This window comes from Tyto alba, unplaced genomic scaffold (assembly GCF_018691265.1).
Source record: "Tyto alba isolate M040663 unplaced genomic scaffold, T.alba_DEE_v4.0 Super-Scaffold_21, whole genome shotgun sequence".
Lineage (NCBI taxonomy): Eukaryota > Metazoa > Chordata > Aves > Strigiformes > Tytonidae > Tyto > Tyto alba.
Window position 1 is genome coordinate 5,476,548 of NW_024881295.1, and position 19,051 is coordinate 5,495,598.

The 19,051-nt window shown below is 42.2% G+C and overlaps 1 protein-coding gene across 1 annotated transcript in view; it reads right to left on the reverse strand.

Moving 5' to 3' along the window:
• Positions 1-19,051, reverse strand: part of ETV6 (ETS variant transcription factor 6) — a 140,547-nt gene that overhangs the window by 13,807 nt on the left and 107,689 nt on the right. The window contains exons 4-5 of the mRNA XM_042795329.1: positions 17,604-17,738; positions 12,255-12,797 (exon numbers count right to left, since the gene is read on the reverse strand). Coding sequence (XP_042651263.1) covers positions 12,255-12,797; positions 17,604-17,738 — 678 coding nt within the window. The remainder of the gene's footprint in view (positions 1-12,254; positions 12,798-17,603; positions 17,739-19,051) is intronic.

Consider the following 19,051-nt stretch of genomic DNA (forward strand, 5'->3'; position numbering starts at 1 on the left):
GTACGCAGATGTTGCTGAGGCCAAGCAAATTTAAAAGTGTGGGAGATTCAACGGGGGAGTTGAGTCAGGGTTGGTACCTAAATTGGTTGGGCATGCTGCAATTTCCTGCCTTTTGGCTAAAATAAGCCTATTTAGAAATAACTATGTCTCAGTAGCACAAGGAAACATCATTTCCCCCTAACACACACACGTACTTTTTTTCTTAAGTGAACTCAGATGGTTAAACTTTGTACAATCTGAAGGTAAAGGGATTTAGCTGTGGAGAGAGCTGGGACTGAGAGGTATCATGGCCATGTGGTATCAAACAACCTAGCCAAAGTGGGAAGGTGGTGAACAGGTCCAGCAGTGAGGCAAGGCTCCTGAAAGCTGGCATTTCCATGTTCCACCATTTTCTCATCTGTACTACTGGGCAAGACTGAACTACGTAATTAGCTGGGAATTAGGACAAATTGTACCTTCAAATGGAGAGGCATGGCTCCAACTTTATTCCTGCACTTAATGCTTCTAGAGGGATTTTTATAGTTATGCACAAGGTAGTGATAAGGTGTAGAGTACTTAGCTGGCTCTCCAAATTTGCTCCATAAGCACTGCCCTACATGTGCAAGAGGCAGCAGCTTCATACTCCTGCTAATAACAGCCACTTATTGTACAATCCTGAGGTTGGCAGAGCTAGAGTAAAGCCTTGGGGGCTGCCTGCCCACCTAGTCTCCTGGCTGCTGCTTGGCTGCCAGGGTTGACACTAGGTACAGGAGAAAAGAGGCAGCTGCACAGCCCTGGAGAAGGTGAGGAAGAGGAGACAGAGCGGTTAGGGTTTGAGGAGTAGGAAGAAATCTCTCCCATAAGCAGCAATAGCTGGCTTTAAACCCCTCTGATACCAGAAAACTTGCCTCCTCACTCTAGTTTTAACCCCTCCTTTCAGGTGGCGGAAACACTCAAGCTTCAGCTGCTCTTCCTTGGCATGGTAAAATTCAATTTCTCTTCTGTGGCTGAAAAGCTCAGTTTACTGCCCACATCCACAGCACTACTTCAGTAATGTTATTAAAAAGGGGAGGTGGTGATATTGTCATTAAGAATCCCTTGTGACAGTCAAATATACACTGTGAGTGGAAGCATGTATTCTAGATTCTTCATTTCAAATATTCTTTTAAGTCTACAGGCACAGCCTTCTAAACATACAACTAAAGGAAAACTGGATCTAAATACTTCCTAATGGCTATATGATAGTAGTACATATAACCCTTAGAACTGAAATAGCATCTCAGAATAATCTATAAATTACACATCACGGACCTTAGGTTTTCAGTATTTTGACGCTTGTCCAGCCATTATGAATGTTCTCCAGTATCATTTGGCCAAGGTAGACACAAGACTGGTAGTCTTGACATTGCAGTAGTGAGAGGTCTTATGCATACATATGCTAAAGACCTCTTTTGTTCACAATATAACATTCCCCTGCACTGCAGTATTTCCTAAACCACACACTGCATCTGAGACCCCTGTTGTTTAAATGGGGCCCATGGCACAGAAGTAGAGCTGGCTGTCTTCATGTATCAACTACCAAAATCATCTCTTAACCACAGAAATGTTTTGTGAGACCCACCCACTTTTCGCACTGAAGATCATTACACAAAATATATTCGGTCTGGCTGATGACCGACTTGGAAACTAATGTGGCTTCAGAGAGGAAGAGATCATGCCAAAGTAACGTTGTCATACTCCCTCTGACATCAGCTGAGGCCTTACCCCTTGCTGAGTAGGTTAGCCTAAAATTTCTCAAGCATGATATCATTTGACTTAAATGGTTCTGTGATTTCTACCAGCTGAAGAGTTCTCCCAAGCTCAGGCCCCTTTATTTTACAAGGTGATTTGTGCTTCAGCTGCATTTGCCCACAGTGAAGCAAACAACAGCTGTTCACAACTGAGACTAATGAACAGACAGTCTCTAGAAGTTCTCTGGTACTCTGGTTTCCATAAGCACCTGAAGTGTGGTTAAGATAGGTAACATGGTGATGGTCATGGTATCAAAATGATGAACTGGTAAAGTTCAGCTGGCCATAGTTGCTACAAGAAGAAGGTCCTGATCTCCTTCCCATTTTATCCTCCCTTCCTCCTGGTGCTTACCTTGTGCTGGCTCTGTTGTAAGATTTCTCTGTGAGCTGACTTAAATCACTTAAACAGAAGAGAACAAACCCTGAAAAAAACACCAGCTGGCTTTCTGCTATTTGAGAGTTGGGTCTGCTTGCAGGAAGATCTAGTGAATGATAAAGCCAGCACAAAGAAGGTGGCTGGACTACACTGGCAGAGCAGGCAAGAACAGGGAGGAAAGAGAGACACGCCCAGAAGGTCCTGTGGACCTTCAGCCTACAGTCTGTGATCATCACCCTTGCCAGAGAAGGTCACTAAGTCTCTGAGAAGACAACACTACTTTGGAGCATCTGGATTTGTTTAAACTGTAGCCAGAACCAAGAAATCACAAAGGTTAATGGCTGTTCACTTGTACAGAAAATAAAAAGGATTGGGAGAGAACAGCTGAGACCTGACTTGGTTTAGGCTTACTGTGGAGATGAACTCTAATTGCATTTTAACCACATCCTATACCATGCAACAGGCACACCTTTCTGGATAAGCCAAATGGACCTTTAAGCTACCTAACTGGTACGTGAAGCTGATACATCAGGCTTACTGATAATGTTACTTAGCTTCAGGAGTATGGTGAGGACTGCTCAGATAACTTGCTCTCATCACACAAATGGAGAGGAAGATAAAGCTGGTGCAGAGGAGAGAGAGAAGACACATGGCTGGACCTTATCAAATCAGGTCCTTTATTCTTGCTGAAAGCCTTTTCAGTGGCAAAGAAAAACATTGGGAAAACAACAGACTGCACACTGAGACAGACATTCTACAGCAGGATTACTGCTAGATGCTATTACACCATCTACCCTCAGTATCTACCTAACTCCACCACACACTTCTTTTAGCAGACAAAACTAGAAGAAAAAAAGTAACCAAGTCATATGATTGGGGCTTAAATGGGTCTGAAGACTGGGGGAGCACTGGACCTGAGATGGTGCAGTCCTGTTCATCCCTATATAGTAATCCATGTCCAGGTTATTGAGGGAAAAGAGTTTTCTTTCCATGAATGTTGGCTGCTGTTGGAAGCAGGATGGTAAGCTGGTACAGTAAAGCAAATGTTTCTATGTGGAGAAACCTCTTGACAGACAACTGTTTGTTCAGCTCAGTAAATTCAAGCTGGGGCTGAGGAAAGAGGTTGCCAGATCACACAATACAACAGTTGTACGTTGCTTCTGTCTTGTACCCAAACGCCAAGTGGGAGATGAGGCAGAAGGAGAGCGGAAACCTGAGACTGTCATCCTGCAAACAGTTGTGCTGTGAGGTTGTAAAAGTAACACAGCAAGACGAGGCCAAGCTTTGTCTTTGGCAATAAAAACTTGTAAGGGGAAGGAGAATCCAAAAGGTTCATATCCCTCACGTGGTTGTAGAAAAAAACACTCAAATCACAAAGACTATGAAATGGATGGGCCAGAGACAGCTTGACAGATTAAGAATTTGCAAGCTAAATTAAAAAATAATAAAAAAAATTCAAAAATGTGATTTTTTTTCCCCCCTGCCCTGTTCTCCTGTTCCATCCCCTCATCTCCACCAAAGATACAGGTATTTCCAGTATTATCATAAAGTGCTGGTCTTTTCCCGTTCCACCACAATGGTAGAGAGCATTCTTCCATTCATCATGCTAAAGAAACCTGCTTCTGATCCTCCTGTGGCTTTTCCTCACCTTTATTGCTCATGAAGGGCAATGACTAGAAGAGGGTAAGAAATTCAACCTAAGTTCACATGCACATCCAACTCACAACCACTCAGACATCATAAAATTGGCCAAATAATTTAATGAGGAGAATTTAAGAATTAAGGATGAAGCTTTATCTTTTGGATTTTACTTTAGAGAAGCAAGCAAAAGCAGGAATGACTTAACTACAGTAAAGTAATTCCCAACATGAGTAATAATTTTTGACCTCACAATGTGATCTTCTGTCACAGGCTCTGTTCACCCTCAAGATTAGTCTGAGGTATCAGAACTGTTCTGTTTTTTCTCAACAGCAGAAAATTGTTGTTTGTAAGAGCCTGCTGCCCGAGAACCTCACTTTTGAGCTCCATCAGAAAGCTTTGGGCTTCCGAGGTGTGAGTGTGGCTGGAGGACATGGCTCCTGCTGTGTTCCCAGGAAGCCCCTCCTGAAGGGACTTCTTCATAAGCTGTAAACTTGCTCCTTGTGATAGGCCCCTTGCAGAAAAATGAAATGTTACCTCCCCTTCTTGGGGTTAAATCTCCACATGTAGACATAGCCAAACTCTAACTCTCTTTCTTCCCTTCCCTCAACAGAGATGGAAAACAGTATATTGCCGAGACCTTCTTTTATCAGGAGTCTTGCCAGTTTAAGTGTATACCTTTGAATTAACATAAACTGATGTAAACTTTTGCATGCCACTTCTAACTGATTAGTATTAAAACCAGACTTAAACAGGCCTGTCTCTGAAGAGAGTGAAGTATAGTGTCAACACTACACTGTGTTTTCCTGGTTTAACTAAAAGGGTTCAAAGTGATGCAAGTCTGCATTGTAGAAAAAAAAATCCAAATTACCAACAGAACTCTAGCCTGAAGAAAGCGTGCAATATACAGGGAAAATAAGGGGCAAGTTTTCATTAAAAGGATAGTTTCTTAAGAACGTGTTTAACATCCTGCTGACCCCAGTGGAGGCTGAGGATACTATGAACACAGTTACCACATCTGTCTAGCCAGGGCATGTAGATGCTGCAGTACAGTAATGAGATGGATGAACTCTAAATGACTGAGCTTTCCTATGGCTTGGTCAGTCCTGGCTTCTGAGTGGATGAGAACAAGCCCTGACTGCAATTTCTGCTCCTGTAACTGTGCAGTAAGAATGGAGGCGGCTGTAAAGCAAGACACTTCACAAAAAATCTGCAACCACCCATCCAAGCTACTGCCATTCAGCTATTGCTTGAGTGTCATTAGTTAAATTGGCAGGGAAGGCACTTTCATGCTGAAATTAATTGTTAATGCCATGTTAAGATGATTCTCAAGGTTATAATGAAAACTTCTCATATGAAACTCTATGAGCCTGACTCTCATCCATACTTCAATCTCTTTATAGTAGTCTGGCTTTTCACAAGGGGCTTGAAATACACGTGCCATATACTGCAAATGTGAAAGTGTACATGACTGCAAGGACAAGTGATTAAACAAAGCCAGTGATGTTATCACTGTCATATCCAAATGGGAGTGACAGGCCATGACTACACAAAGGTTCTCAGCTTCCTTCAGGGCTCCAATCTGTGTGAGCTGCTGCCCTGTGGGGAGGAGGGTCAGCTGCCTGGTAAGCAGGCACTGAACCCCCACCACTTACAACTTAGTATGCTAAAGTGAATGATTGTTTTGGTTTTCTGTAGTTTCCCAGGCTGTAACATGTAACTGTTCAGCTTCTGAGACTGTCTTGTCACAGTTGCCCCCAAAGTCTGTGCTTCACAAAAGCCCACCAGCCCGTATTACACTGTCAAACCCTTCTAGGAATCATGCCTTATGACAGTGGTGAAAATAGCCTTGGGAGTCTCAGGGGTGTATACAGGTTGGCTCCGATGGTATTAGCAATAATATGTGCCATCTTAAAAAGCCAGAATACCTCAAAGGAAGCGTATGACAAAAGCTAAGTCTCTACAGCTTGGTTTGTCAGCACTCATCCTCTGCAAAGGATGATACAGTAATCATTTTCAGTTCAGATAAGAATTCACCATAGCGAAGCTTGTGATGCAACTCTGGAAGGGGAAATAGTAATGAATGAAACAGCAATGCACATCACTGGATGGATAGTAAGCTTGAGTGCTGGTGCACACAGGGAACCTGACTGGCGTAGCCTCTTCCTGACATGAAGTGCCACAGCAGGTCTTGTTGACATGCCTGTCCACCTAAGTGACTTTCTTGTAGAAGAAGGTTTCTACTTACAAGGCAGTACTGTCATTCTGGAATAAAGTCACTTATCAACCACCAAATAACTGTATGAGGGAATTAGCTTCAAGCCTTTACTACTAACACCCATTGTGTTCACTGCCTTTACACATATAGACAATTCATATCAAAAAAAAACAAAAAAACAAAAAAACAAACCAAACTGGTTTGGGTTCAAGAATTGGAGTTATTGTCCCAGTAGTATATGGGCATAGTTGGAGGATGTGACTGCAACATTGACACAGAAGCGGCTGTATCACAGAAACATTGCAACTAGCTTTAAATGCTGCAACAGGTGAAAGCAGCAGCGGATAGCTCTGTGCAAATTATGTATCTGGCCTCTTGAGTTTATGGCTAGCCTGGGTTGCTGTCATGATGAGATATCTTGTGAAGAAAAACCCAAGGAAATACCAGACTGACTAGCAGTGCAGGGTATTGGTTGTTCCAGTTTTAAATGGGATAATACCTTTTTTGAACAAATTGGAATGTGTAGATGTGAGGCATTAGCACAAAAGGTGTTACTAGTCACTGGAATCTGGAAGTAAATTTAACCTACAGTTCTGAGTGCAGGACTGGTCAGACAGTGTCTACTGATACACTGTACTGCTTGACTTTATTTTCTGTGCAGTGTAGCTCTCTCTTTCCAACTCCTCTCACCAATAACTGTTGAAAATACCTTTCACCTTTGTGCGTCCTTCCTTTCTTTATATTTACCTTGTCTGTTTGGACAATAAACTCTTTGGGGCATGGACTGTAATACAATAGAGCCTATAGATATTACTGCATTGTAAACACTAAAAATTGAATGGAACAAGAAGCTGCATCCCTTCTGTTAAGGGCTAATGGTATCAGCTGCTGCAAAACTTTTAATTCCTAAGTTGGGCTTAGTTGTTTTTTACCCCCTTTACTTTTACCCCCAAGCATAACTGTTTTGTGCCTCCTTTCCCACCGTCCCTCCCTATCACCCAGCACATGCCATTGCACAGTAACTGTGCCTGTACTACTTTGTACAGAAAGGAAAAGAAACTAATGTGGTGTAACTGCATTTGCACAAAGGATTTTGCTGGTATACCAATTAAACAAAAAAAGATCATCCTACAACCTGACAGAGTCGTAAAAGTCACATCGACGTATCTGAAGCAAATGCAGGCACTAGGGCTCTGGTCCTAGTAGATAAGTTGAGACGACACTGATGACCAAGATGCTGTGTTTTGAAGTATGGTGGCTTGTGATGTTTAAGCTCTAAACGTCTAGTGTTATGAACCTAATAGCTTAGTCAGCTGAGTTTGCTTTTCTTACCCTCCTTTAAAAGAAGCTTTCCAGCTCAACTCCAAAGGAAAAAAAAAATAGTATTAGTTAATTAGCAGGTTTTTTAAGTACTGTTTGTGGAAGATTTACTCAACTAACCCCTTCTGTTGTTTCCCCTCCCACGCAAGTTTATAAGAAATGATTAAATTTTTCAAACAAAAGGGGAGGAGAATCCCTGATCCTGATCCCCCTCCAACCTCTCATCCCACACAAAACAACCAAAATACTAACCTTACAGAGCTTTGGGGTGGAAGACCTCCCCATGCTCAGAGCTAGCACATAGCCTATGCCCGTCATAAGTGCTGTTTTGTAGATTTTAGTAGAATGTGAGTCATTCATAGCTGATGCACTCATAACAGGGGACTGCATTTTCAGTTTTGTCAGTCAGACTGTTTTTATGGAGAAGTCACTTATACCTGTCTTGCTACAAACCTGCGGGGTTCATGCTATGCCCCTGTACTCTCCACATGTGTGGCACACAGAGGGGTGGAGGCAAGTCAGAAGCAAAGCTGGAGGTAGATCTCTTTCACGATTTTGGCAGGGTAAGAATCTTGCCTGTCCCCATTCCAACAGCAGTCAACAGTTTTATGGGCCAAACAAATACAGTGGTAGACAATGTGCCTCTGAACAGTTCAAACATTACCTAGCTTTTCCTCAGACTCCTGAAGGGGAAGAAGCAAACCTGGAAGCTCATAAATTCAGATACAGCCCAGTTGCTAAGGTAACCCAGCTGATAAGAACAGCATACCAATAGACAACAACAGGTACAAGACTCACCTGCCTTTAGATCTATCCCCTGCCAAATGCTGAGCAGAATCAAGAGCAATAGGCAAGATGGGGCTCTGTGGAAGAACAGCAGTGCCCACCCTTCTAAGCTGCTTGTACTAATGGGATAGGTCTGCCTCAGACACAGAGTGAACTCAGAGCTTGATGGGTTTTATTGGGTCCCAACTCCAACAGGACAGGGAGCCCCTGGGAGGACTCCAGCTGCACCTACCACTGTTCTGTGGCACTCTGCCTTTCACACCCACGCCATCGTTTGGTTAGTACCCGTATTGGGCAGTGCTCGAGTAAAGGGGTAGTGGTACCTGTATCCCAAAGTTTCAGTGCCAGTGTTTGCTGTGGATGAGTGAATCAGCCTTTCAGTTCCAGAGAGCTTGTACAGAAAAAGACACTGAGAGCTGGAAATCCCAGGAACCTGATCAGCAATGTATTTCCCCTCACAAGACACATCCGTAATTGTATTAGTGAGTTTTAAGTGACTGAATCAAAAGTGAGGTAAATACCAGCATGTTGTCAGATTAATTTGGATGTTTCTAAACCAACCTCTGTGTGATAAAAGTTAGGACAAAACCAACCCTGTTGTAGTCGCATAATCCTGTAACTGCCTCTTGCAGGGATTCCTGTGTCTTCCTTTAAGCCACTGACAGGTTTCTGGTGAGATCTACTATGTCAGTTACCATATTCCTGCATGCTAACAAGCTGAGATGAACATGGATATCTGAAAAAAAGGACATTTGTGACACCTAAATAAAGTTTTGTAGTGAAAACCTGCCCTGGTTGAAGTCAACAGCAGAGCTCCCAAGGAAAGCCGTGGGGGCAGAACTTCAGGACGGCTGTAGGGAGGGTTTCTGGTGGCTGTGGTTCCACCAGGGCTGCAGTGCATGCCTCAGTCTTCACACGCTACAAATGTCTGCCAATGCAATAACCCATGCCTCTCCTTGTAGCTTGGGGAAGTACCTTTTATGAGATACCAAAGTCCTAAAATGTTTGATAACAAAACCCTCCCAGTCAATGGTGTATGGGGAGTGGAAATTTTTTTACCCTACAGAGTGAATTGAAGTTCTTGGAGACGATTTTGGGGGAAACAAGACGGACTACTAAAAAAATACAGAGCTAAAGGAAGACAGATAGACTGTCTGCTTGCTAGAGTCCAAGTTAGGAGCTGACCACCAACACTGTTGCTGCTTTGAAATTAGCAGTTCCAGTGGGGAAAACTGTCCATTCCACTGCTCTGCTAAACTCCCTTTCTAAGGTATTTTTAATATTTTTAAGTGCTGTCTTAGCTAGATGACTACTGATACCTGAGTTAGCCTTTGGATCATCCCAACACAATGACCTCTAGTTCCGACAAAGTTACAGAAAAGACTCATGCACGTTGTATTGAGAATATAGCTAAACATAATTTTTAAAATCAACTCTAGCCATTGCTGAATAATATATGGGACCTTACGAGTAACATAAAGATAGTTTATGCCTCTTGCTTTGCTAGAAAAGGGTAAAATGGCCTTAGAGAAAAAGTGAATAAGGCCTTCAACTTGAAATTCCTTGCTGTAAAAGGAAAAGTGCTTTACCAGTAAAATTAATATTTTGAGAAACGATCTTACATAAAAAGGTAGGAAAGATTAGTCAGCCGGTGAGTAGAGGTCATTATTTTGTCTGACAGGAAGTCCAGAGCTCTATTGATCAACCTCCTGAAAACAGAGTATTTGTGGAGAGCAGCAAGAGAAAACATTGTTTTCTTTCTCAGCATCAAGTAATTGCATGCTGCATTTAAAAACAGACTCCATCTACAAGTAAACAGGTTTCTGAGGCTGTGAGACATCTTAAGTCCAGGAAGAATTCCTTTTGCAATTTAAAATTTCTGAGCTCGGAATAGAATATGTTTTGGAGCTCAGCCCAATGTCTTAGTCAGCAGCCCACGAGGCTTCCCTGGTAGCTGCTCCGCATTGCTATCTCCCCTGAAAATCACCTGCATGCAAATGGTTAAGCCAGTAGAATGTCAAGGCTCAATTCTCACCAGTGTAAACAGATAAGTACTTAGCTCTGGCACTGGACTGTTGGTAAATCTTTTCATTACCCAACCCATCAGTTTTTCTCATCCATAAAATGGAAATAATGCCAGTGATTTTTAAGAAGCTCTTTTTAACAATACATCTGTATTGATGTATATTTGCAGTTTAAGAGCCAAGTGTTATAATTTTCATGGTCTCTCTCAAATCAAAGTGGTGAGCCACGGTTGGTCAAAAGCCTCCATGTTAGCTACAGCAGTGTCAGCGAAGACAAGGACACTCAGGTGGAAAACAGATTCATGCTGACATAAAAAAGAAATGTTCTTAAAATGAAATCACTTAATGGCAAGAGCTCTAAATTGAAGGCTGTGAGTTGGGTGGGAAGCAGTTAGAAAGGTATGTACTTTCTTCCTAGGGGGCCTAAAGTGTGCTGCCATTGAATTCAACAGCATCAATGAAGCTGACTTCAGGTATGAAGATGAGGGCACTGCTCTCATCTGAACTGAATGCCTGAATACACCTCAGGTCTTTTTGGCATGAAATACTTCACCAGCTCTTTAAGACATGCCACCCATGCTGGTGGGTCTAAGCAAAGCCACAAGACTGCAAGTGAAACCAGCTAGGCATGCAAATACAGCCTGTGTATAACAATTTAAACTGCTACACACAATTGCCAAGCAACTGTGTTAGGCCCAAATATCCACGGGCTCTGCAAACAACACAGGGATGGAAAGGATGCAGGAGTACTGGTTACAGGGCTGGTGTCACTGGTCCCAGTGCACAATGTGCAGAAACCAAAGAATCCCAGTTAGGTAAGAAAACTCCTGGGTTTAAACTAAAAAACTACACCACCACCTGCTCCACATATATTTTCTTATATTTTTTTCCGTTTATGCTTAATTCTTAGAGAATGTCTCCTTCTGAAAAATAAAAATTAACAACACCCCTGGATCTTCCAATAATACTTTATGGAAAGGAAACCTCCAGTGATGCAATTTCTTAACTTGTTGAGGATAGTGTGGGTAATAAAAATCAAAAATGTCAAAAGATTAATTTCTGTTAACTCATCTCTGTATTATGTGAAAGGATCATGGCCCTTGTTGTGCTTGATGTTTGACTGGATAGTGAGATATATACCTTTTGAATTTAAAGTGGTAAGTCTTAAGAAAACAGAAAATCTTGCCTCATGAAAGCTGAGGCAGCACCATATCTGTAACAAATTTAAGGCACGTACGGACCAAAAAGAACAAGGTGTTTTAAAATGTACCTCTGTGGACATGGTAATACCCCACAGGAGCTTGGTATCACGTTAGCGCACTGCTGACATAAATGCATGGAATGTTTTTGGGTGTGGTGTATATTTACATCTCTCAAAAGAAATTGGTTACTAGGGCATTCAGCATATTTCTGAAGTGGTTGGATTCCCCTTCCCCCTCCCTCTCCCTATCTATTTACAGTTTCCTTTCAAGTACAAAAAACATTTTCTGTAACCTCAGCTTCCTGATTCAGCTGTTGTGATGTCAGTTATTTACGATAACAAAAGTGAGACAATGCCTGTGGTTTGCGTGGGACAAAGGCAACCTTGTTTCTGTAAAAAGGGACAATCCTACTGTGAGAAGCACAGGAAAGCCTATGAAGTAGGACTCCAAGATGGTGTTTCATTAGTCCAGCCATCTCCATAATAGCAGGCTTGACACTGCATTATCTCAAAGGCCACTGACAGAGGGTTTTTTTCCTTTCCATAAGACTGGACATTAATGTGAATGCAACTCCTGGAAAATTACCTCTTTGGAGCACAAGTCTTTGGAGATAAGTATCTTAGGAAAGAAATGGATTGCTAGTGGGTAGAGAGGCAGTGAGTGTCAGGACACACATGTTTCAATACCAATTACGCATTCTGTGGTCACAAGCAAGTCACTCTGCACCTTTGCTTACCTGCCATGAAACTGGTTTAATAATATTTAACTGTCTAAACCACAGATGTGGTGAAACTTGCAGAATGCCAGTAAACTCCTGAGGTCACAGAATAGCAAAAGGAAATGAGAAGCTCTTAATACACATCATGGTTAGTTATGAATGAAGAGCGTCAACTTTGGCGTAGCCTACAGAATGTCACTTACCCGCTATTCTTCCAATTGGCATTGCGTGGTCCTCAGGAGGGGATACAGACACCATGATGTGGTTCATATAAGCTAATTCTTCTCGGTGGGACAGGTTGATTGGCTTTACCTCCCTGTGCAGCCCATCTTCAGACAACCTTGGTGGTTTGAAATCGGAGTGCCTGGGGTTCAGTATCAAAGGATGCATGATAGGGCTGGGCATCAGCTGGATGACTCTGGTGTTCTCCTGGCGAGGGCTGGAGGGCTTCTGGAGCACCTCAGAAGGAGGTGCGCAGTGGTTGTTTTCTATCGGGGACACTGAGAGAGGATAGGGCTCCTGGTGGTTGTTCTCTTGCTGATGCCTTGTCCCTGGCATCCTGTCAGCTGGGGAGAGGCGACGGATAGTGTTGTCCATAGGAGACTTCAGTGGCCGCTGATCAGGATCTGGTGATGGACGGTGGTTGTTGGTGATGGGTGATCTAGAACGGTGCAACAGTTCAATGGTTGGGGGGTTGTGGTGGACTGTTTCTGTGGATGGTCTCGAAGGTCTCTGGACAAAGCTATCTGTGGAGTAAAAAAACCCCAAAATACAAATTGTCTATATTGTGATCAAGGTGTAAGATCTAACCATCAAACTGCTAGCTGGGCTTACTGGGTACTGCTATCAGCTTGGAAATGTTTTTTATTTGTGTGACCTACAGATGCCCAGAAAAACGCCATATAAATGCAGGTAGTTATTACTACATAGAATGAAATTAGTAACATGAAAACAATCTCCCTCCGCCACCATGTAACAGTAGTTCCTGAGGAAATGTGTTAAGAGAAATCCCATTTTGAGAAGCTGACTGGAACACACGTGAAGAAAGTAAGATCTGATTCAGCTGTACTAACTGTGTGTCTGTGCAAATTCTTTGAAACTTATCCCCTGTCATTCATGTCTCTACATATGGTTCCTGTCATTGCACCATGATGAGCACTGTAAGGTGGGGGGCACAGATAAAAAGGGATAATGTCTGCAGGAAAAATACTTGGTAGAAAGTTTTAGATGGTAGAGGCTTGGGTCAAGGTAGAGAATGTCTTAGACTGAAATACCAAGTGGGTTATCTAAAAAAAACCACTGGTGGGGAGCTCTTTGTGAAACACTACCTAAATTTTATTCCTGCCTTGGTTTTAGGAGCATGTAACATCTTTGTAAGGATATTTTCACCTTGTTTTATTTAGTTTGTACTGTCTACTGATGGGTTGTCCCATATAAGATATAAGCACTTACATTTCTTCAGCAGGATGACTTCTAGCATCACTTTTGCATGAGTATACTTCCTCAGCTGTGATCTTTCACAGCAGGGGGGAGATAAATCATGGCTCTAGGTCAGTGTCTTTACGTACTAACAATCCTCTCACAAAATGAAATGCTTGACATAAAGAGTGCAAACTTTCAGCTTAGCTAAGGCCATCAATTTTGACTTGGGAAATTACTGACAAGGAGGAAAATACCAGCAGAGTGCAGTGACTAACAGGTTTTTATCTGAAAAACAAAGATCAAATTTCAGTACTGTCTGTTGAAAGCCTTGGATGATAAGAGAAGGAAACTGCTGGGTACGTGTCAACAACTGAAACAAGTAGCTGTCTATTTGTGGCTGCCTGTTTGTTCACTCCCTTTGCTCTGATCCTCTTTAACAATTTTCTTGCCCTCTTGCCAAGGCAGCGATACTCGCTGAAGATCCTGTTGAAGTGAAGACCCAGGGGCTCCTGCTGACCTGGAACACGGTCAGGCATCAGGAGAGGGATCAGCACCCACCCAAGGAAAGGCCTGAACACGAAAATCTCTTGTCCTGAGAAATTGTAGTGCCAGGCAGTGTTATAGCACCAACCCTTTGGCCTACTCAATGGGCTGTTCATCTGTACCAGGACGGTAAAGTCTACAGGAAACCCTGAAATTTTAGACAGAAACTACATGCTTCCAGAACACTTATTTCACAGACTCGTGGTCCCAAACAAGAAAAATGCAACCGCAGAGCTGTTTAAGGTACTCACAATAAAACAGCTGGAGGACATGAAACTCCAGAGCTATATTCTTGCTTAAACCCAAACAGCTTTAAATACAATGTGGTCAACTAATGTGGGATAGCCCAAATGATGTGAAGATCAAAGAGCAATTAATTTACAACTGTACCTATCTCTGTGGCTGTCTTTTCTTGAAGTCTCCTTTCTTTGCCATAATAGAAAGAAAACCAACCCCGCAATTTCACTCAGTGTCCTATCTTCTAAAGACCATCCAACCCCATCACTGTACATTCAAAGGCACTGTGCTCATTCTTGGCCTGTAAATAGAGACCAGAATATTGTATTGTTGTCCTACTTATTTAAAGTGCCCTGGCTGTGGGGAGCAGCTATCTTGAAAGCAGAAAGGAATGCCTTGCTGTGCTTTCCACCAAGCACTCTCCAAACATTGGTTGGCTCTGACAAGCTCCAAACAGAACCAGACCTATCTGTCTGCACCCAAACCATGGCTATCCTGAACCAGGACAGGGTGGAGAGAAGGTAGGGACCAAGGAACTCCTTAAAAAGCAGCAAGAGGAAAACCCACAAATAGATACACACTAGTGTTCACTTTCCTCCAAGATTTCTCTCTTTAAATACTTAACTAAAGAATCCTCTCATGGCCAAAGTTGCTGTTTATCATAAAATAATTCAAACTTAGCTCCAAAGAGTTCCACTGCCACGAACGACTCTGAGCAGAATAAAACTCTCACCAGATTCATTCCTTGGCACATCTGATGACTGTAAGTTGAGCACATACGGTATATAATTTCCTGCAGGAATAGATTCACTCATCAGTCTGGCTCTTCATTCTGAGTGACCAACAATCTTCTCTTGAAGGGAAAGTTGTGAAAGGGAGTTCAGCTCCCAGGAAAAATGCTGACCTATCTGATCCATATAGGGATGGGTGGGGCTACACTCACTCTGGGAGTGAGCAATTGCTGGCACGACAATCCCAAAGCTTGGCACTCTTTGCTGACCCATAAAAGAAGTGCAGAGAATGACAGTGTAAGCTTCCTGTATGGCATCCCATCAAATGACTCAGTGCTGAGTCAGAAGGACCACTGGCGACGTAATTCACTCTCCATTGCTCATCCCTCTACAGGGACAGAGACCGATGCCCACGGGGCAGATCCAAAGCCAATGCCAATGCATCTTGGAAATACCCTGATCAGCTGTCAACTGATTTCAAATAGTCAAACCCACTTTGCTTAAGCATACTCTATCTTGACACGAATCATGCCTATGTTTTCCACAAAAGCATTTACACGCAGGATCAAAACTATATAATCTCTTAGGAAATGGGCAAAAGAGCCAGTAGAAGAAAATGGAAAAAGATCGCTGGAGTAAGGAGGGATTCTAAAAAAGAAGCATCACCTATGATGTTTAACCACTCAGAACTGTACCAAAGTAACACTTGACTCCTCTGTTACTGTTTGTGAGTTAGGCAGGGTTAAGTTCTGCTTCTCACATTCATTCTCATTTTTTACTAAGTTGCATTCTGCTGAGGGAAAATGATAAACTTAATTGTGCTAATTTCTCCCAAGTGACTCTGTGAAAAAGGAAGAAGAAAGAAGGAATGTCAAAATATTTAAATAAATTCACCTGTATATATATTCTTGGCATAGAGATTTTCTGATTGCTCAGAGTCTTATGGATGGCAAGCTGTAGTTTCTTTTGCTTGTTTTGAAGTTCTTCTCACGGCAAAACAAGAACTAATTTTTGTCATTATAAAGAGAACTTTTAAGTAGTAGCAGAGAGTTCTCTAAGCAAAACCAGTGCTACTACCAGCAGCCTGAGTATTATGAGGAAGAAATCAAAGCTGTTTCTTAATCATCCTTTGCTCTGACAGAAGTTGAACTAGATTGCAAAGCACTCACGTTTTAAGTGACTTACATGAAAGGCCAACTCAACATCCTTGTGAAATCCTCTCTAGAGTGAAAGTTGCTCCATATCTTTAATGTAGGGGTGTCTGACAGGGCAGCTACTATTTCTGTTTGAAATTTAGAAAGGGAACACTTGTGGGTGAATGCCTAGCCTTGGGAAAAAAATGGAGATTTTAATAATGATCTCTGGAAAGTGCATACTTTAATATACTAGGCAACTGTCTCTTGCACAACTCTGCTAATTCAACCTCATCCTGACCTGTAGCACCCTTTTCTAATCTGAAATATTTACACACCTGTGTGGAAACACTTTGGAGTGTCCTTATCCCACCTTCTGCTGTCCTGCTCTTGGCTTAGTCTCACAGTTTTGCTGATGCCGTTTCATTCTAGCTTGCTCAGGCTGGCCAGGGGCACCTTGTACAGGTCTGACAGGACCACTGAATCTTCTCTTGCAATCTCATGTTGAATCCTGACATAATGTGTTCATCTTCTCTCCAGTTAGCAGAGACTAGGACAATATCCTAACTCAATTCTGTTCTCCTCTCCTGTTAACTTAGAAAAGGCATAACACTACTATTTCCTAGATTTTTTTTTAATTGAAAAAGTGAATTCTGATGTTTTCATGGAAAGGACCTTTTAAATGTCTTAGGCTTTATATTTTTCTATTATTGGAGAAAACCAAGTAGTACTTAAGTGTGTATATTTTTAAAGAAAATAAAACCTCCATTTTCCATTGAAGGAAGCAGACTTACATTTTGATATGTAGTAATAATGATTAGAAGAAGCCCAAACCTGCAATTCCACAAACATATCTATTGTTTCTTCACCACCTCTGACAGGCATGGTATGTGTGGGCACTACTATAAACCTAACTAATGACTCAAGCAAATAATTCTGACAGTAAAAATGAGAGAAAACCGGCAGAAAAATCCTTCTCTCAAGGTGAATTGCTCAATCAGCTCAAAAGCTGAGCAACATGATGGGCTCAGTGCTAGGAACTCCGGCATGATGCAATGACAGATTGCCAGTTGAAGTGAGCTTGAATTAGATGTTCCTCTCTGAGGCTGCCTTCTCCCTTGCTCTGCAAACAATTGCATTGAGTTGCATCTCCAGGATACTAAAAGTCCATGAAGCATCTTTGTCTACCTAATTGGAAGTGAGGAAAAATGAATCAATGGGGTCAATAAAACTTTCTGGCATTTTTTCAATCTGCATCTGGCATAGCTTTTAAGGAGGCTTTGGAAACAGGACAAAATAATAGAAGATAAATGGAGAATGTACAGATAACTCCCTAGATCTGTTGATTGTTCTAAAGCTAGGGAGACAAAGGGAGGAGAGTAGCTTTATTTAAGTAACTTTGGAGCAAGAAAATGACATAATTCCTCACAGCCTTACCCTACTCGCCTCTATAATGGCAGCTCCCATAACAATGAGACAGAGTTACCTTCATCATGATTCTGGTGTAATATGACCTCTGGCTGAGCATGAATAGAGTTCCCAGGGTGGAAGAAAGGTGTGAAGAGCATACGAGCTTTCCTCTGCTTCAGGATATGCTGAAGGAGTTCATACAAAACATCACCTGAAAGACAAACAGCAGGAAAAAGGAAATGAAAACCCACATACTGCTGAGAAGACTCATTTAGCCATCTGATGCATGAATTCATGGCTCCTGGGTGCTATTTTCAGACCCAAAAATGCTTGCAGTAAAATCCTACATTTCACTGTTTTGCAAGGTTCTTTCCTGAAAGGAAAAAAAGAAAAAGAAAAGCTGCACATTACACCTCTGTGTGTGACCGTGGAAAAATGGGAGAATGACAAGGCATGGCTTTTATTACACCAATACAGAGTTTTTTCAGCCTACATGACTGCCCATCGAAGATCTCAAAACCTTTACAAGCAGTAGTTCAGTGTCCCACCTTCTCACTGCCTTAGTTTTTTAGATAGACACCTTAGGACACAGAATTCTTAAATGCAGAGCCTGTGATTTATGCAGTAAGTTGCTGGGAGCAAAGACGGTGCTCTTCTTTAATTACCGAACAATTTTGGCTTTATGGGGGGAGGAGACAGAAGATGCTGTAAAGCCTTTCCATGCAACACTGGTGCCTCAAGGCCAGAGGCAGTGTGCTACTAAGATACTCCATTCTAGGAAATCCACAGGAGGAAGAACTTTCACTTTGAGAAGTTACTTAGGGATGGACTCAAAGACTTGAAAAGAATTGAGAGATTTAACTATCCTCAACACCTCTGCTGTGGTGACAATTCCTGAAGATACTTGAGTGCTATAGGTGCCTTAGGAACTGCTGTGAGTCACTCTTGGTGTCATGGGTTAGACTCCTGAAAAGCCCCAACGGGATCCCAAAGCCAGTTATTTCTAGCTACTAGAATCTGCATGGATCTCACCTCAATAGGCAATACTAGACCATGGATACGATGCAAACTAAGGAAGAAAATGCTGTGAACCTGGTGCTTTGTATGGGCGAATATAGTCTGTAAGTTGCTATTGTATCACTCTTGAACAGGAATGTCTGCAGCAAATTGCACTGCACCAAGCTAACATGTTCTTGCATGAACTGATCCAGATGCTTCTCTTTTTGGGCTGCAGGCAGGCTGTTCCTCGCTTCACCACCATTCCCTGGCACCTGAATTGTTATATCTTTCCTCACTGGAACATATCACTGCAATATCTAGTAGACCAATGGACTAACTGCTTATTTTGTGGTTTTTTACATCTCGTACTGATGCCATTCCTCCAGTAACATCTACATTAAACACATAGGTACTTATACATTTTGTCTGAGGTAACTGGTTGCACATTTCAAAGTGAAAAAGTACAACACAGGGTAGGAAGTCTCTCAACTTTTAATTCTGATTGTCCTCTTCTGTTTGTCACTG